Source organism: Eriocheir sinensis, chromosome 35 (genome assembly GCF_024679095.1).
Source record: "Eriocheir sinensis breed Jianghai 21 chromosome 35, ASM2467909v1, whole genome shotgun sequence".
NCBI lineage: Eukaryota > Metazoa > Arthropoda > Malacostraca > Decapoda > Varunidae > Eriocheir > Eriocheir sinensis.
The window spans coordinates 12,836,739-12,857,140 of record NC_066543.1 but is presented as its reverse complement, the minus strand read 5'-3'; the positions used below and the strand labels follow the sequence as shown (position 1 = coordinate 12,857,140).

Below are 20,402 nucleotides of genomic sequence, written 5' to 3'. Positions count from 1 at the left end.
AAGGGAAATCTGCATTCGAGTCGTATATATACTCACCTCTTCATTTCAGCGTGGAGGCCGTGTTAATTAAATGGGAAAAGTTTATACGTTATAGGCAAGCATTTACCTGTTCATATGAGGATGTAGATATTCGAGAGGTAACAGAGGAAAGTTGAAAAAAAAAGAATATTCCCCGTCGTCATCTCGAGTCAATACCAGAACGATTTTTTTTTTTTCAAGTTTATTTCTTACTCGGAACTTCATTGCAGTTAAATATTTCTCGAAAGGAAACTAGAGACACTGATAGGTCTCTAGAGGAAGCTTTTTGAGGAGGAGGAGGAGGAAGAGAAGGACGAGGACGAGTACGAAGAGGTGGTAGATGAGGAGGAAAAAGAGGAGAAAGAGGAGGAGGAGGAGGAGGAGGAGGAGGAGGAGGAGGAGGAGGAGGAGGAAGAATGGGAGGAGGAGGAGAACATTTAAGGGGGGAGGGTCATGAGATCAGCTGACGGCAGAGAAATCAATGACCGGATGTATTGTCAGTTGGGAGGGCGAGGGAGGAAAATGGAGGGGAGGGGAAGGGAGGAGAGTGAAGAGGAGGGAGGAAAGGTAGGCCGGGCAGGGGGAGAAAGAATGAGGAGGAAGAGGAGAAAGGAAAAACAGTGAAGAGATGCTGACTGGGGGGAAGGAAAGAGGAATGCAGGCGAAGTAACTGTGAAAGATAGATTGAAGTGAGATAAAGAAAGGGACAGAAATAGTGAATGTAAGAGGTGCAAGGAGGTGGAAGAAGGGGGGGAGTATGAGGAAGATGAAGAAGAAGAAGAAGGAGGGTAAAAAGAAAGGGGGGAAAGGGGGAAGGGGGGAGGTGGCTAGCATCCGCGTCCGGCTTGCTGGCGATGGAAATGAGGAATTGATGAGAAGGTAAGAGGCGACGAGGAATGAGTGTCAAGGTGGCGGCGGGTGGACGTAAGGTGAGCTCTTTAATTGAATGTCAGGAGCTAATGTGTATGTCTGTGTGTTTGTGTGTTGGTCCATCTGTCTCTTCGTCTTTCTGTCTTTCTGTTTGTGTGTGTATGTGTCTGTGTATGTGTGTGTCTACGTGTGTGTGTGTGTGTGTGTGTGTGTGTGCGTGTGCGTGCGCTGTGGAGTCTCACCCAGTAAGGCCGCCGTCACCTGCCATCCGTAAGACCCCTCTCGTCGCGCCAGCCAGTGTGCCTTGAGCCGCCCTCGGGAGCGGACGCATTGTGCTACCCGCCGCGGCCTCCTGGTGGGTCAGAGCCGCGTGCTGTGCCGGGCCAGTGTCGGTGCCTCGCGCGGGGCCACTATAAGAGCGCCTCCTCCCGCCGCCGCCCTCACCGCAAAGTTGCCCGAATATCGAAAAGGAAAATCTTAAGGCGAAAATTTTCTCAGGTCGGAAAATAAAAGTGGAAGGGAAAAAGTTTGAAACAGCGTCTTCGGCACCAAGAGTTTCGCATCTCGAGGCAGCGGAGTGGAAGTTTCGGAAAATTGGAAGAAAGGGAAGGAAGGAAGACAGACAACCCACGTACCCATAAAAAAAGCTAAACCATCAATCGAGCCAACAAAACAGTAATAATAAAAAAACAATAATGATAGCAATAATAGCAATAATAATGAGAATAACTGCAGCAAAACGTACCAGTCGCCCACATCAACCATCCGTGAAACTCTTGCATGCAAAGATGTTCGGCAAACCATGAGAGCTGTTTGATGTGAAGATTCTTTTTTGTATTCATCGCAAGACTTGGTTATTGACGCGCGTTCTTGTGTCTCGTTAACGCGTCTTCACTTCACGTTTAACCCTTTGATCAGAGGCAGCGGTGAGAGAGAGAGAGAGAGAGAGAGAGAGAGAGAGAGAGAGAGAGAGAGAGAGAGAGAGAGAGAGAGAGAGAGAGAGAGAGAGAGAGAGAGAATGACCAAAACTCGAGTATGACAGTAGTTAGTGAGGTCTGTTTGTGTTTGCGTGTGTTGCTGTTTTGTGAGTGTTCCTTATCATTATGTTTTCTGCCAGTAATTAGTACGACGCTGTTAGAATACTTAATGGCGAGGCCTCCTTCTTAATCCCTCTCTTTAATTAATATCACCGTAAATGTTCGTGTGTTGCCATTTTTCCTGACGTGATTCTGTTCTTCGTTCAGGCCACTCAACCATCGTGTGAGTTAATAATCATCCTCCGCCATCGTTGTCCTGCCAGCTTATGTTACAGTGGGGGTTTTCACTGAGTTTTCGATGACTTTCCAGACAATACGATGCTGTAATATTAGATGTAGTAATCTTCATATCGGACTGTCAGTCATGAGCGCTCTATAGTTAGATTACTTGAATTAGGAGAATTGTTTCCATTTGTTTTGCTTGTTAGTGAATTGAAATGTCCCTGAAAGAAAGTTAGAATGTTAATCAGTTGACATGGAAATAATTGGAAGCCCTTTTATAGCGAGCATCAATAATGAGGAGCACTGCATTGTGACAGGAGCGCTGCAATTACTGCTGCTGCTAAACCTGCTATTACTACAACTTTACTCCTGTTAAGACTACTGCTACTACTTCTACTTACACTACTACTACTACTACTACTACTACTACTACTACTACTACTACTACTACTACTACTACTACTACTACTACTACTACTACTACTACTACTACTACTACTACTACTACTACTACTACTACTACTACTATTACTACTACTACTACTACTATTACTACTACTACTACTACTAATACTACTATTATAATAATGCAAATATTCTACATGCAAATGATCTCACCGAGGATGCGAGGCTGCATCAACATACAACATCAGGAAAAGTAAAGAGAAAATAACAATAGTGAAAGTTTAAAGGGAAGCAAACAGCCCCTCGTCATAATGTAATCACGAAATATAGAAAAATAGAATATGCTCACAATTTCTTTTATCATATTTTTCCTTCCATTACTGAAAACTATTGGGATGGTAATGATGATAATGATAAAACAATGGTAACAGTAGCAGTAGTAGTAACAATAATAATAACAACAAATATGATAATGACAGATACAGTAAAATTTTTCGCTCTCATGCAAAACTCGCACCCGGCCCCCAAACACCTGCCTCGCGCTGCTTCATTTGCAATTCCTTGACTCTGATTACATGATTATATGAGGAAACATTTGAATAATTTAGGATAATAAAAACATACTAGAGAATCAAAATGAACGGCGGGGTAACAAAAGCGATTACTGAGGAATAATTAAAAAGAGAACAGCAGCAAATATCTTACACCTTCATGCCAACGTTTTGCTTAATGGAACGGGAATCGAATTTTGGAGGGAATGATTTCTTAATTGACAGTAATTCCGTTGGTTTGCTTTGGCCGAATTGCGAGACAAAACGATGGTCAACGGGAACAGGTGGGCAGGGCAGGTGTGTGTGTGTGTGTGTGTGTGTGTGTGTGTGTGTGTGTGTGTGTGTGTGTTTTGAGTTATGCTTGTTGTGGTATTCCATCCGTTTCATATCATACAATTATTTTTTTTTCTGTGTTTGGGTTTCTGTCTTTCTGTCTGTCCACGTCTGTCTGTTTGTCTAATTGTCTGTCCCGTTTTGTCTGCTTTCCTTTTTATGTCCCTCGCCTCATTTCTCTCTCTCTCTCTCTCTCTCTCTCTCTCTCTCTCTCTCTCTCTCTCTCTCTCGTTCTCGTTTTATAACTTCATCGCGACAATTAAAAAATACAGAATTTATTACTAATGCCGTGTATCAACATTTTTACGAGGGCCCTTACTTCCACCTCAGCATTTTCCTATTTCATACTATTTTTTCAGACCCAACATTTATTGCTATTCTTCCTGCATCAACCTTTCTCATAACCTTCCATTCCCTCCCTCTCTCGATTAGCCACATTTTTCCGGCCTTTCCTTCCCTCTTCCACCTCTCTCCACTTCCCTCTTTACCACCCTCTTCCTCTTTATTTCCTCCCCTAAAACGAAATATATGCGCTTGTGTCGTTTCCTTGTTTCTCTGTAGGTAAAAAGGATGGTGGAGTAAACCTGCAGCTTCGATTCTTTCCACATCATTCCTTACCTTAACGTACTTACTTGCGTTGTGTAGTGACCCGAGACATGACTTATAGACAGGGCAAGTTACATCAGGTTATAGGTTACACAAGTTACAGATGATTGAACGCTGTCGAATGCACGGAAGCAACGTAGGCATCATCGTTGTACTGTGTTATGTTAATATTGCCTTCGCTGTTTCTGAGTCCAGGTGATGAGTGTCTCTACCTGTAACTGTGTGTGTGTGTGTGTGTGTGTGTGTGTGTGTGTGTGTGTGTGTGTGTGTGTGTGTGTGTGTGTGTGTGTGTGTCTATGCCTTCAGTATTTTTATAATTATTATTATTATGATTATTATTGTTATTTTTATTATCATTATTATTATTATTATTATTATTATTATTATTATTATTATTATTATTATTACTACTACTACACTACTACTACTACTACTACTACTAATACTACTACTACTACCACAAATATAATGATAATAATAATAATAATAATAATAATAATAATAATAATAATAATAATAATAATAAGATTAATAATAATGATGATAATAATAATAATGTCATACGGATCAAGAATATTTCATTTCGCCGCACAAGTGTGAGCCCTGAGAGCAGGAGGAGGAAATAGAAAACATAGCCTGCGGGGGAAGAGTTGAGTGACATATTAAAGAGAGAGAGAGAGAGAGAGAGAGAGAGAGAGAGAGAGAGAGAGAGAGAGAGAGAGAGAGAGAGAGAGAGAGAGAGAGAGAGAGGGAGAGGGGGGGGGGGCAGGCGTGTGTGTGTGTGAGTGGAGGAGAGGGTGCGTGGGGGGCGTGGGGGGCGGTGTTGGTGCTCTGAAAAGTCTTCCAATACAGAACCTCATTTCGGTACATTTGTTGCCTGCTTATTCTCGCGGCTGACGTGCGGCTCACCGTATTTTGCAACCTCCATCACCTGCCAGACCCCGGCCTTATTTACCCTGCCTTAAACTTTCTTTTTCTCTTTCTTATCAGCCGGTTCAAATTGCAGTGTAAATAAATGGGGTCTGGCGGTTTAGGAGGGAAGGAAGAAGAAGAGGAGAAGGAGCAGGAGGAGGAGGTTGTGGGAGTGCAGGAAGGAGAAGAATAGGAAAGCGAATGAGAAGAGACAGGAAAGTAGGCTTGAGGGAAGGGAGAAGTAGGGTGTGAAGAGGAGGAGGAAGAGGAGGAGGAAAAGGGGCGGGAAGGCTGGAAGAGAAGGGTTGTGAAAAGTGTGAGTTGTGGATTTAAATTCGGGTAGGATTTGAGAGGCGAACAAGGGGAAGCGAGAAGGGAGAGATGATGGGTTATTTCAATAATTATTCCGCGCGAAAGGAACCGAACAAAAAGAGATTCCGGCCAATTTAACTAAAATATATTTGCTGTCGGTTTCATTAAAGTATTTCTTGGAAGTGAAATATAAATCCCTTTGTTTTGTTAATATGAATGCAAAACCCTGATCCCTTTGTTTTGTTAATATGAATGCAAAACCCTGATCCCTTTGTTTTGTTAATATGAATGCAAAACCCTGACTGAATTTTTTTTTCCCTTCCGTCTCTCACTGACAACAGATTTCAAAGCGAGTAAGTCATCTACGATTCCACGAACCAGGGCTGCCACGAGTTCAGCACCCCTCTCTCCCCCAGTCACTACCGCAACCAATACTACCACCTCGGCCTCCCTCCATTTCACCAGCACGAACTTGAAGCAAAAAGCAGGAAGGGACATCGACAGCCACAGTTCCCTTACCACAACGAGTGCAAACCCTCGACGCCACCACCACCACCACAGCCAACACAAACCATTGTCGCAGGGAGTCACGCCGGCAACATCCCTTCGTTCGGAGCCACGGCCGCGCATACAGTTAACACTTTCCTTCCGTCCCAGGGAAAGTAAACGCCCCTCGTACTAATATTAATAAATTGTGCTCCCAAAAATGTGTAAAAAATTAGATTGATAAAAAAAGAAGGAAAAACAGGCTGGACACGCTCGATAAGAAGCCAATTTACGCAAGAGCCGTAAAAAGTGACCTAATTTGTGGTGAGAGGGAATTGTGTGCTGAGGGAGAGCAATGGAGGGGAGGCGGAGGGGGACCAGCAGAGGCAGCACCAGCAAGGGGGCGGGAGTCGGGGAAACTTCCAATGCGACCCAAAGATAAAAAAGGAAAGGAAGAAACGAGACTTGGGGCGATATAAAAAGGGAAAAAATATTGCACCCTCGGAGGAAACGGCGACCCCAAAGAAAAAGACAAAAAAGTGGAAGTACTTAGAGAATCGTCGAAAAGCAGGAGCAGCAGTATAGAGCGCAAAGGCAGCGAGGAACGATGAGCAAAGAGACGTGAGCGAAGCGAAGCGAGAAACTCCGGGGTGTTGGTGAACTGAAAAATGGCCGAACATTGTTGTGCAAAGACAGATGACGCTGGAAATAAATATAGACAATGAATCTATCTTGCATTCCAATGGCGAGGAGGAAATATATATCCTCAAGTCATTAGGGAACAAAGCCATAAAAGTAAAAATAAAACAAAATGAAGAGCTAATACTGCAGTAACTATTGGAAACGTCATTTTATACCGTGAGTAGATAGTTTTAGATAGATAATTAGATAGATCAGACAAGACGCGAACGAATGAAGACGACACAAAAGTCACAGAAGAGACAAAACCTCACGTAATATCAATAAAGAAAAGCTGAAGTGAGAAACTAAATACGTGTGCTGAAGAATATACGGGAAACGTCCAAGACAACGTTGAAGTGAGACCTCCTATTGAGAGAAGCTGTCATCACCACCACCACCACCATCAACAACACCTCCACCACCGCCATGACGTGCAGCAGCGGGGCCACACTCGCCCTCGCCCTCACCCTCGCTCTCCTGGTCACCCTCGTCCGCTTCACTGTCTGCCAAGAGGACCATAGTAAGTGACCCCTTGACTTCCATTCTTCACCTGACCTCCTTCCTGCACTCCCTCCTTCTGCTCCCTCTCCCTCTTGCCTTCCCTCCCCGCTCACTGGTTCCTCCCAATACTCTCCATCCCTTTAATATTTATCGCCCTTGCCTTGTACTCTCTCTCTCTCTCTCTCTTTTTTTGTATTTTTTCCAGCCATTCATAGTAAGTTCGCGGTGGTAAGCTGTTCCTGCCTCCAGCTAAACTGATAAGCACTCTATTATAACTTTAGGTGTGCTTATATCCATGTATAGGCTACTCCTATTTTTACCATATGTTATTTCTTTACTTTTCTCTTGATTCATGTTTCTTTTAGTGTGTCCGTTACGTTTTTTCTTGTTTGTTTTTTCGAGCGACGAGATAGTTCCGTTGTTAAACCAGAGAGTGAGTCAACGGAATTTTGCAGTATTTACTTGCATATCACGCCCGTCAGTCACCGTGTGTGTGTGTGGAGGGGAGTGTGTGTGTGTGTGTGTGTGTGTGTGTGTGTGTATGTGTGTGTGTGTGTGTGTCTCGCTCTCAGGCCGCGGCGGACATACACTTTTCATCACGTGTGTTCAGCTACTTCGCAAACACAGGACTCCCGCCGCTGTTTGCATGTAATTAGCACCGCGTGAGGGAGCCTGGCGCGCGGGGACCGATGCGTCTCCTCCGATAACGTTCGATCTCTCTTTCTTTGCGGCGATATGTTTGGTCTTGAAGGGAGAGGTGTTGAAAATGAGAAAAACAATGCTTCCTGTATGAACACTAGTAAAACCGTTTGAATAATGTCCAATCTCTTTTTCTTTGTGGCAGTATGTTTGGTCTTGACGGTAGAAAGTGTCTCCTGTACAAGCACAAGCAAACAAAAAGTAGAGAATATAATCCTTTTTAGTTTGTCTTTTGATGGAAGGAATGTTTATCACCGGCAGAGTTATGTGTCCTCAATAAATAGGCTTATAAATTGTAGAAATATAACCACGAAGTAAAGACACAACGACTGGTCTAAACGACAAAGTGCTCCACCCAATAACTGTCTACCCCAGTCACTTCTCCTTAGTAACCTTTTCACTAGCTAGCTTTTCCACCTTGTAACTGCTCCACCCAGTAAACATTCCACCCAGAGACGGTTTCAACTAGTAATTGTTCCACCCAATTCCTGTTCCACTCAATCGTTTCCGGCTGTTATCATTCCATTTAGTAATTTCTCCAAACAAGTCATTTCCCTGTGTTGCAATCGGATATTCTAGGCACATTAGGTGAGTGACAGGGAAGCGGCAACAACAAAAATCACTTGGAACAGGCTGCACAAGGGAGTCGGTCAATATGCACCGAGTCTCTATTCAAATCTCTTTTACTGGAATAACTGAGTGTTTTCAGGAAATGGTGAGGGCAGATTATGTGTCAACACCGCGGTATATACTTTTTTAACGTTATTTTCCGCTTTCTCTTCGATACTTTTGACATTTGATATATTTTTCGCCCCTGCAACATAAGCATATGATATGACCCCGGTTGACCTAGTATTGGAGAGGAGGGAAAAACTGATATGACCCCGGTTGACCTAGTATTTAAAAGGAGGGAAAATATTGATACGACACCGGTTGACCTACATTTTAGCACTGGAGAGGAGGAAAGAATAAGCGTCATAACAGCAGATCATTTACCAAAAGGAAAACACGTATTACTCAGAATCGCTTTTGTTCCTTTCCGAGACGATGAAAGACGCCTCGGGTGATAAGAAAAGAGAAGAGAAAAATGAGTCTTTTAGGAGGTGTAATCTGGGAACTCCTGATCGGTGAACTTATCAGTGTCGTCAGGAGTTTGCTAATAACCGCTGCTCATTTAGGGCTATGGGGGGGTGGGGGTGGGGGGTTGGGGGGGGCATCACGTGCGGGCATCCCTCACGCGCACCTGCGGTTGGACAAGGGGCGAAAAAAGGCGCCTAAATCACCTGGCCGCGCCTCCTCCTCATTACTCAGGGAACAATGAACAATGCGGCCTTAGTATGCGACGACAGGTGAAGGAAATTAAGGGAAGGTTGCTGCCAGACTGTCTTTGTCGCGAGAGAACACCATGAGGATAAAAGTCCGCCCACGCTGTTTGTCTGTCTGTGTCTGCCTGTCTGCCTGTCTCTCTGTCTATCTATTTATCTATCTCCCTTTCTCTCGTTGTGTGTTTGTGTGCTTTATTGTATGTATGACCACTTGAAAATGTATTGTATGTATTTTATGTATGACCACTAAAAAATGTATTGTATGTATGACCACTAAAAAAATATCTCTCCCTCTCTGTGTGCGATGCCACTAAAATCTGCTTAACATACAGACCAAACACATTCCATAATCTGTAGCAAGTAGTTCACCCTTATATCTACACTAAACTAGATTTGCAACCCCTAGGACAAGAAAACAAAAGATAACTAAACAAAAGCACTACACCAATACATCGCTGTCGTACAAGACCTTGCCATTTTTATTTTCTTATAGCGGGCTTTTTTATGTTTTATTTCCCTTGAGCTTCTTCCTTTCCTGTAAAAAAAAAAAAAAGATATCGCACACAAGAAGAATAAAGTTTAAAGTCTGCACCCAAAAGCTAAAAATCAACGTCACTAACGCGTATATTTACACAGGTTCAAGAATTAAGACCTTCGGGAACCCCAGGAGTGACCGATACCCACTCACGGTCCGACCCATTAATTGCGACCATTTGTTTTGTGTCCTTGGCTAACCTCAAGTCGAGAGAGAGAGAGAGAGAGAGAGAGAGAGAGAGAGAGAGAGAGAGAGAGAGAGAGAGAGAGAGAGAGAGAGAGAGAGAGAGAGAGAGAGAGAGAGAGAGAGAGAGAGAGAGAGAGAGAGAGAGAGAGAATCAGAGAGAGAGAGAGAGAGAGAGAGAGAAGGGGAACAAGCAGGAGAAGAAGGAATAGGATGAAAATGACGATGGTGATGAGGAGGAGAAGGTGGAGGAGGAAGAGGAGGAGGAAGAACAGCAGAAGGAAGGGAAGGGAGAGCAGGAGGCGGAGAAGCAACAGGAAGAAGTGGAGGAATAGGAAGAGGATGAGGATATTGATGAGCATGAGGAGGAGAAGGAGGAAGTTAGGAGGAGGAGGAGGAGGATGAGAGGAGTAGGAAGAGGAGGAAGGAGTTAGGAGGAGGAGGAGGAGGGGGAGAGGGAGAAGGAATAGGATGAGAATGAGAGGAGTAGGAAGAGGAGGAAGGAGTTAGGAGGAGGAGGAGGAGGAGGAGGAGGAGGAGGAGGAGGAGGAGGAATATCGAAGACGGAAGGGAAGTAATGGGAGAAGGAAGCATTAAGTGACCATGACTTGACTCGAACCAAGACCACCACCACCACCACCACCACCACCACCACCAACAACAACAACAACAACAACAACAACAACTCAGCAGACACACACAAAGATACCGATACAACAAAGGCACAAAGACAGACAAAGAAACAGACGGCCACATAGATCACACGCCCTCACAAAGGCTTATTATTGCACAGGAATTTTCACGTTAGGTAATTAAACACATTATATATACTTGTGATACATTTCCTATACGCCTCTGACTTCGAAACAGAGAAAACGGGGTGGAAGAGAAAGCGTAGCAGGAGGTGAAATGAAACCAGAGACAGGAGGAGGGGGAGGAGGAGGAGGAGGAGGAGAGAAAGGGAACGTCTTGTGCAAGGAAAATGAGATGACTGAAGAGGGGAAGAGGGAGAGGGGCGATAAAGGAACAGAACGAGGGAGAGAGGAAGACGCGGAGCAGGAAGATGATGCTGGAAGAGGAGAAATTGAAAAGTGAATGAAGTGGATAAAGGGGATGAGATATGCTTATGTAAGGGGTGGAAGAGAGAGAGAGAGAGAGAGAGAGAGAGAGAGAGAGAGAGAGAGAGAGAGAGAGAGAGAGAGAGAGAGAGAGAGAGAGAGAGAGAGAGAGAGAGAGAGAGAGAGAGAGAGAGAGAGAGAGAGAGAGAGAAAAGATAAAAAAGTGAGCCAATCAGTATAAGAGGAGGAAGAAGAAGAATTAAAGGACAAATCAAGTGAAGACAAGGATGAAAAAAATACCTGTTGAATAGTAGGAGGAAGAAGAGGAGGAAGAGGAAGAGGAAGAAGAGGAAGAGAAGCAGGCAACAGACAACACTATTTCTTTGAGGCTGTGAACGTGAAGTCTTATGAGGAGGAGGAGGAGGAGGAGGAGGAGGAGGAAGAAGAAGAAGATTAGGTGGAAGAGTAAGAATTATTGGAGACGGAGGAGGAGGAGGAGAAGGGGGAGGAGGAGGAAAAGAAGAAGGAGAAGGAGGAGGAGGAAGAGAAAGAGGAAGCGGAAGAAAAGGAGAAGGAGCAGTAGGGAAAGAAGTAGAAAAAAGATGAAGAAAAAGAAGATAAAGAAAAAGAAGAAGAACTAGAACAAGAAGAACAAGAAGAAGAGGAAGAAGAGCAACAGGAGCATTCACCAGACACTATTAATCCTGTCTTATGAAGAGGAGGAGGATTAAGTAGAAGAGGAAGCACATTGCAGAAGACGGAGGAGGAGGAGGAAGAAGAAGAGGAAGAAGAAGAAGAGGTAGTAATAGTAACAGAAGCGGGGAACAGACAACACAATTCCTATCTAACGAAGAGGATGATGATTAAGTGGAAGTGGAGGAATATCAGGGGAAACTGAGGAGGAGGTGGAGGAGAAAAGGGAAGAAGAGTAATGTTGGTAGGAACGGCAACAGACTTCAGTATTCCTACCTAATGAAGAGGATGATAATTAAGTGGAAGAGGAGGAATATTGAGGGAAACTGAGGTGGAGGAGGAGGAGGAGACAGGGGTGGTAGTGGTGGTAGGAACGGCAACAGACTTCAGTATTCCTACCTAATGAAGAGGATGATAATTAAGTGGAAGAGGAGGAATATTGAGGGAAACTGAGGTGGAGGAGGAGGAGGAGGAGACAGGGGTGGTAGTGAGGGTAGGAACTGCAACAGACAACATTATTCCTGCGAGGCTGTGAACGTGAGGCATTTTCCCCTCCGCGTCTTTGCTCTGGAGACAAAAATGCGAAATGGAATTCTCTCGGTATTCCCGTCCCGCCTGCCCGAGCGTGAAAAACAGAACCGGGAATAAAAAGCCGACGGCGGAATTTTCCTCTCCACTCAGAAAAAGATTATGTGGCTTCTGCTGGCCGGAGGGGCGTGCTGGAGAGGGAGGGAGAGTGTAGAGGGGGGAGGGAAGGAGAAGGGAAGAAACAGGAGGAGGGGGGCGGGGGTGAGTGCAGTCGACGAACACGAATCTTCTGTAAATTGTCCCTTAAATATGTGATGCGACCTTCCACGTCGCCAGAAGAAAAGTAAAAAAAGAATGAAATGTAAAGAAATGCGGCGAAAAGTATGTGTATTATTTTTTCCGTCCGTGCAGTGGCTTGTCCTTCGCTGTAACCGTTTTTCTTTTACATTTCACTCCAACATCGCGTTCTTGTTTGTGTAAGGGGGCTTTGGATGGGTCAGAGAAATAGCAGTTATATAAGTTTTGGGGCCTCCATCGCTACTTTGGGGAGTCTGACGGGAAAGAGGAAGCCAGAGGAGGCGAAACGAAAACAACACAGCCAGAAAAAAAGGCGGTGGAGGACGTGCGGGGGTAACAGAAAGCGAGAAAAAAGGTGTTGGTGTCACGAGTGGAAGACAGGGAAAAGCAAGAGTCGTGAATGCAAAACAGGGGATCAGGGGAAGGGAGAGGGAGGGGTTAGGGGCTCGGGGGTGCTGGAGGAGTCTTGGGTGCGGGGTGAGGAGGAGGAGGAAGAGGAGGAGGAGGTGGGGTGTGAAGGCTTTTGAAGGGGAAGCCTCGTGACGGGGCTGTACGTAGAAAGGGAGTGAGGAAGGAAGGGAAAGGGTGTTAGGATAGACAAAGTTAATGGAAGGGTACTGATGGGAAAGGTGAATTTGAAGACCATAGGAGGAGGCTTGGGTTTAGAATGAGGAGGAGGGGGTTGAAGGCTTTTGAAGGGGACACTTTTGGGGCTGTAGATAGAGAGGAAAGGAAAGGGAGTGAGGAAGGAAAGGAAAGGGTATTGAGGAAGGTCAAGGTAATGGATGGGTACTGATGGGAAAGGTGAATTTGAAGACCATAGGAGGAGGCTTGGGTTTAGAATGAGGGGGAGTGGGTTGAAGGCTTTTGAAGGGGACACTTTTGGGGCTGTAAATAGGGAGGAAAGGAAAGGGAGTGAGGAAGGAAGGGAAAGGGTATTGAGGAAGGTCAAGTTAATGGATGGGTACTGATGGGAAAGGTGAATTTGAAGACCATAGGAGGAGGCTTGGGTTTAGAATGAGGGGGAGTGGGTTGAAGGCTTTTGAAGGGGACACTTTTGGGGCTGTAGATATGGAGGAAAGGAAAGGGAGTGAGGAAGGAAGGGAAAGGGTATTGAGGAAGGTCAAGGTAATGGAAGGGTACTGATGGGAAAAATTAATTATTAGAACATATTTTTTTGGAAGACGCGAAAATCAATTGAAAAGAAGGATTGCTGAGGATAAAAAATGGGTGTTGGGAAAGAAGATTAAGGTAATGAAGGGTGAGGAAGAGAAAGGTGAATTTTGAGGCTTTAGGTTTTAGAAGACAAGAAAAAATGTAATGGAAGGATTGCTGACGAAGAAAAGAATGTTCGCTTCATTTTCCTCTTTCTGTTCCTTTTCCTCGTCCTGTTTCACCTCCTCTGTCACTGGTGTCCGGTTCTTTATTTTCTCCTCCTTTACCTCCTTTTGATGTCCTCCTCCTCCTCCTCCTCCTCCTCCTCCTCCTCCTCCTCCTCCTCCTCCTCCTCCTCCTACTCCTCTTCCCTCGGCAGGACCACGCGATATCAAATTTTCTCTCTTACTCTGTCTCCTTTTTCCTCCCTTCTCGCCTCTCTCTCACTCCCCCTGCCCCCCAATCTCTCTCTCTCGCTCTCGCTCTCTCTAATTATCTGTTGACGTCTTATCTGGAGCTCCCGAGTCGAGGTCTTGCGGTCATAATCTTGTGTTTCATTTAGGTCAGAACCGCTTTTTTTTTTCCCCCCTGAAATTTATCTTTTTTTTTTTTCGCTCCTTTCCTTTTCTTATTTTTTTTCTCCTCTTATTTTTGGGTCCAGCAGTGTTGCCTTTATGTTCCCTCTGAGTTTCACGACCTGGCTCTCTCTCTCCTTTTCTTTCCTGCTTATTTTTATTTCTCTTTACATTTCTATCTATCATTCTCTTTGTTGCTTTTTTTTTTTTTTTTTACATCAGAGGACGCGGCTCAAGGGCAATCAAAAGAGTACAAAAAAAAAGCCCGCTTCTTTTATACATCTTTTTCTCCCTCTCCTCTTTTTCTTTCTTATTTTCCTCCTTCTCCTTCTCCACCTCCCTCCTCTTTTTTTGATTGTTTTCCTCCTACCTACCTACCTGCCTGCCTTCTCTTATTCCTCTCCTCTTCCTGTTCCTCTTTCTCCTCTCCTCCTCTTCCTCTTTCTTATTTTCCTCCTTCTCCTTCTCCACCTCCCTCCTCTTTTTTTTTATTGTTTTCCTCCTACCTACCTACCTGCCTGCCTTCTCTTACTCCTCTCCTCTTCCTGTTCCTCTTTCTCCTCTCTTCCTCTTTCTTATTTTCCTCCTCCTTCTCCACCTTCCTCCTCCTCTTTTTAAATTATTTACCTCCTACCTACCTGCCTGTCTTCTCTTACTCCCCTCCTCTTCCTCTTCCTCTCCTCCTCCTCTTCCTCTTCCTCTTTCTCGTTCTCCGTCCTCCCCTCCTCCTTAACGTTTTATTTTTTCATACCCCATTTTCTTTCATGGCTCATTTTCCTTTCCTTTCGTCATTTCTTCCGCCCTATTTGTTTGCACGCTTTTTTTTCTCCTTTCTCTCTGGTCCCTTTTCTTCCCCACGGCGTCCAGTTATTACAAAGCATTCTCTCTCTCTCTCTCTCTCTCTCTCTCTCTCTCTCTCCTGCATCCATTAGTAATTAGTGGAGTGAACGTGTATGCGCAATTAGCGGACGTAATTATGAATAAATACCTGAGTTTACCTGCCAGTGGAAAGTAATTAGGATACCCGATAAAGCTTATGGATGAACCTACTGACGACGGTGTTGTGTTGTTTTGCGGCGCCTTCCAAGTCCGCGTCTTCCTCCCTCACGTCCTTTCTCCGCTAATGAGGGCAGAGGATAATTACAAGAAGGGAAGGTTGGTTGGCGGACGGGTAAGGAAAACAGATGATTGAAGCCACAGAGGGAACTTAGGAAGGAAGAGGAGAGAGCTGTGGAGAAGAGGGAGAGATAGATTAACAGGTGAACAGAAGAAGGTATTTAGAAACAGAGAGGAGATACGTTGATGAATACATATTGAAAACGAAAGATTGAAGCCACAGAGGGAACTTAGGAAGGAAGAGGAGAGAGCTGTGGAGAAGAGGGAGATAGATTAACAGGATGATAGGTTAACAGAAGAAGGTATTTAGAAACAGAGAAGAGATACGTTGATGAACACATATTGAAAACGAAAGATTGAAACCACGGAAGGAACCAAGGAAGGAAGAGAAGAGAGCTGTGGTGAAGAGGAGGATATAGATGAAAAGAGGAAGAATATATAAACAGAAAAATAGACAAGGCTGAGAAACAAAGACCAAAGAAGAAGTAAGCTAAGGAGGAGGGAATGAGTAACATGAGCAATAGGTAGCGAGACATAGAGAAACGACCGATGAAAGATAGATATATGAAGGAAAGAAAAATGTCAGTAGGGAAAAGAGAGAGGGGGTGAAGACAGACATACAGGGGAAAAAAACGACGTAGGGAAGGTGACAAAGAGAGGGATAGAGAAGAGAGCTGGAAAGGGGAAGAATGCGGAAGAACGGGTCGAGGTAGACGGACTTAAGAGGAAAAACGAGTGCTGAAAGGCGAGCGAGACACACACACACACACACACACACACACACACACACACACACACACACACACACACACACACACACACACACACACACACACAAAGGGGAGAAAAGACGCTGGAGGAAGTTGAAGACTAAGAGACAGGAAGGAAAGAGAACGCTGGAAAAGGAGGGAGGGTCGAGATAGAAAGAGGAGGAGGAGGAGGAGGATGAAAGGGGAGGGGTGAACATTAGGTGCTGCATGGGGGGGTGGGGGGTGGGGGGCTTAGGGTAGGTGTCTAATGGTCGTCGAGTGAAACACCGCCGTGGTTATTGTGATTTATGAGGAGAGATTGTGGGGTCCTGAGGTGAGTGAGGCTTGGATGGTGCGTGCCGGTGCTGGAGTTTTGGGGAGGTGCAGTGAAGGCGGCGGCGGTGGTGGTGATGAACTGGGTGAGAGGGTGTGTGGTGTTGGTGGTGATGGTGGTGGGATGGTGTATAGTGGTGGTGATGATAGAGGAGTGCTAGTGGTGGATGTGGTGAAAGGATGTGTGGTATTGGTGGTGATGATGGTGTGTGATGGTAATGGTGGTATGGTAATGGTGGTGATGATGTTAATGGCCTCTCAATCTTCAGCACACATTTCTCTTCTCTCTTAAAACCAAACGTCCATGTCACCATCTACCTCTCTGTGTCTGTCTGTCAGGAGGAAGCAAGCAATTAAAGACACAAAAGATGAGGGGCAGGGACAGACGGAGGGCGGCAGACAGGGAGACGAAAATAGAGAGGGAAGGAAAGAGAAACAGAAAGCATCAAGAGCGCGCGGAAACCCTCCATCCAGTGCTTGTCAATGGGCAGGACACTTATTAATGACGAGGGTAATGGGGAATCCATCATACTAATTACCTGTTGACACACCTGACGCTGATAGATTACCTGGACCTGTTCCCACCTCACCTGTCCTTAATTACGGCCCACACCTCCTCCTTGCCATGCACCAGGTGGGAGAGAGGGAGGGGGGAAGGGAGAAAGGGAAAGTGAGGAGGGAGGAGTGAGGTAGGAAGTTGCAGAAAGGAAGGAGGGAGGGAGGTACGGCCCCCAAGAAGCAGGAAGTTGATGTGTTTCCCTCAGATTAGTTGTGTTAATTATGTTGCTCAAGACGCCGCGCATGGAAGTGGAAATAGGCTTGATTTATGTGTGTGTGTGTGTGTGTGTGTGTGTGTGTGTGTGTGTGTGAGAGAGAGAGAGAGAGAGAGAGAGAGAGAGAGAGAGAGAGAGAGAGAGAGAGAGAGAGAGAGAGAGAGAGAGAGAGAGAGAGAGTAATATCTTTTCATGAACACATCAAGCTTCAGTGTTACATATACCTCAATGTTCAGTAGTTTTACGTTTCCAGCCGTTTTGTTTTAATGAATCCTGCCTCGCTTCCCGTCGCCAGCCATGTGTTGTAGCTATTGCAGTGATGTACCGTCCGTAGCGTCGGATAATGCATTTTTCCTCTCTAGAAATTTGTTTGGTTATCTTGGGGACTACTGACACTATACTTTTTATTAATATCCTCTCATATTTTTCTTACTTGTTTCTCCCACAATCTCTCATTCTTATTATACCTCTCTTTTGGCCACTGTTCTAAACTCTTCTTTCATAGGGTCAGTGATTAGCGGGCTTATTTTTTTTTCTTTTTTATGCCCGTGAGCTGCTTCCTCTATTGTAAAAAAAAAAAAAATAGGAAAACTCAGTAATTACCTTTCTGGATCTTCTCTACGGTACAAAGGCAGACCAACGACAAAACATCCCGTGGCACGATGACCCACAAGTAGAGGACAGAACGGATTAAAAAAGACTGACCACTTTATATGGGGAGACGCTTTGACGCTCCCCTGCTTGAAATCGCTGAAATCAAAGGAAAGGAGGAAAGACAGACGAAGAGAGGGATGAGCTCACTTTTCCTCAGAGCATAATGAAACCGTAAACTCTTCTATGGATCCTCTTTCGCGTTCTTTCCTTTGCTCACTAATATCTCGAACAATGTGTTAGGACTGTTATCAAAGCAAAAAACAACAACAGTCTGACCTGATCTAAACATTGTGCCACTAAATTCAGCAGCTATTCCATCCATCAAATGATACCTATATAAATTAATGCCTTACAATATTCCGAATTCCAAGCTTTTATTTTAACCCCATTTTTACCTCAAACTAAGATATCTCTAAAAATGAAGAGAGAAATATATTATCCCGAACAATTATACCTTTAAGCTGTTTTGCCTGGTCTTTCTTTCCCATTTTTCCTCCTTTCCGTATTTGCTGTGGGTCTGTTCACGCTGAAATCGGTAACACACATTATTTTGCTTCTCGAAAAACATATTATCTCGAACTATTATACCTTTAAGCTGTTTTGCCTGGTCTTTCTCTCATTTTTCTTCCTTTCCGTATTTGCTGTAGCTCGGTTCACGTTGAAATAAGTAACATACATTATTTTGCTTCTCGAGAGCCCGAACTGTTATACCTTTAAGCTGTTTTGCCTGATCTCTCTCCCATTTTTCTTCCTTTCCGTATTTCCTGCAGCTCTGTTCACGGCGAGCAGACCAGGCGAGAGAGACTGGATCCTCCTCGCCTGCTGTTAATCCCTTTAGTTTGCTTCCACAGAGTCTGGCGCGCGTGTTCTCTCGTATTGCCGCTCGCCCAGAACTCCCATGGTACCCCTCGGTCATTTTCTGCACACTCTTCTCTCTCCTTCACTTCAATGTCTCTTACAAGTCCATTCGTCCCCTCGCTCCTCCACTTCACCGAATCCTCCACTCTACTTGCCCTTCCACAGCTTTGCTCATGCGCCGTTCCTCTGTTTGTCCGGGTCTGGCTGGCTCTCCGTCCATCTGCAGATCTGTCAATTTCTCTCTCTGTCTGCAGCAGTTTTTTTTTTTTATCCTCCTCATCGTCTTGTTTCTTTTTCTACTTCTTTTCTTTTTCGTTTTCGTTTTTCGTCTCTCCACATCTCCGTCGATCTGTCTCTGTCTATTTTTTTTGTCTACGTCTGTTTTTTTTTATTCTCATCGTCTTGTTTCTTTTTCTTCATTCGTTCTTTTTTCCCTTTCGTTTCATATCTCCCTTTCCGTTATGGCCATTTTATCTCCTCATCCTGTTCTCTAATTCATCTTACTCACCTTGATCTAGATAATATTGATTTTCCTTCGTTTTTTTTCTTTCTTTTTTGTCTAAAATATAAAGAAGTCTGTCCTGCTGTTTCTTCACTTACGTACGTTGATAATAGCTACTAAGTCCTTCCCCTGGTTGCTTTTACATCCATTTTCCTTTTCATTTAACGAGATCGGGACGTTTTCCTTTTTTTTACCTCCCTTGCCGCGCCACACAGGGCTCCGTTCACCTCAATCGCCGGTCATAAATACTCGTCTTTACTGCAGCCTGCGCCGCGTGTCCCTCAGCGCCGCGGCCCATATGCTCGGCCCGGAGGCTCAGGCATAATAAACCGACTGTGAGAGAGAGAGAGAGAGAGAGAGAGAGAGAGAGAGAGAGAGAGAGAGAGAGAGAGAGAGAGAGAGAGAGAGAGAGAGAGGGGAGATCGCTTTGATTCAGCAAAAACTCAAGTTATCTCTCTCTCTCTCTCGTTAGGTTTACTACAGTCTAATGGAGACAACGTAGGTCTTCACAGCACCACGCGGAGTAACACTGAATAAGTAACAACAGCATTACGGGACACTGCGCACTCTACCTTTGTGACAACGCTCGGCTATAGGAACGCGTGCATGCAATAAAGCAGCTGCGTATTACACGTGGTCATTAGGGATATAATCAAGTGACTGAGTAATGGCAGCACGTAGTTGCCAATGGAGCCACCGGGGGCCAGTGCTGCACGTTATCTTTATGAACGGTCCATAGGCTGGTAATAAAGATCCGGCCATAAACACAGCCGCCGGCGCGTCAGCACGGCCTGCAGCTTTAGCACATCCGCCGCGTGCTGGGTCAGGCGAGCACAGCCGTAAAAACGAAGCGCTATGGCAAATCTATAAACACGTTGATGTCAGAGTGGCAGCTGCTGCTTGTACGTAATTAGGTGTGTCGCGGGAGTCTCCTCCAACTTGTATTGTTTCGTTAGCACGCTGAGAAAGGGTTTAATCCAGGCAGACACTCGGGTACATGGTGACACTGCTGATTGATTCCTCCGTGTGGCCTGAGTGGAACAGCTGCCTAGTAACCCACATGGAGTGACTAACTAAGATAAAAGCTTTTTAATCTGAGGATATTATAAAAGTAAGTTGTGAAATGTCAAATATTCCCACTACATTTATATGTGAACATATTTTATTCATTAACGTAATGATACAGAAAATTAATTAAGCACTATTAATGGAATTTTTATTTCGTTATAACAGGAAATATACCTTTTATGACTGCCCAGACAGCATGAGGAATATGTTTTACTCGTCAGGTCACTTTTAAGTTACAAAAAAAGAACATATATATACAAATTTCATCTGTGGATCGCGAGCTGAGACTAAATGACATGTTTTCCTCGACGCAGTTTTGCAATGTTATATTATATTAACATTTACTGTATTTATTTCAGTTGCAGCT

The 20,402-nt window shown here is 44.7% G+C and overlaps 1 protein-coding gene across 2 annotated transcripts in view; it reads left to right on the top strand.

Moving 5' to 3' along the window:
* Positions 1-727: 727 nt before the first annotated feature.
* LOC127007417 (neural cell adhesion molecule 2-like) overlaps positions 728-20,402 on the top strand; it is an 85,088-nt gene continuing 65,413 nt past the window's right edge. For both annotated transcript variants that reach the window (XM_050878412.1, XM_050878411.1), the window contains exons 1-2: positions 728-1,243; positions 5,608-6,953. In XM_050878412.1, coding sequence (XP_050734369.1) covers positions 6,860-6,953 — 94 coding nt within the window. In that variant the 5' untranslated portion in view covers positions 728-1,243; positions 5,608-6,859. The remainder of the gene's footprint in view (positions 1,244-5,607; positions 6,954-20,402) is intronic.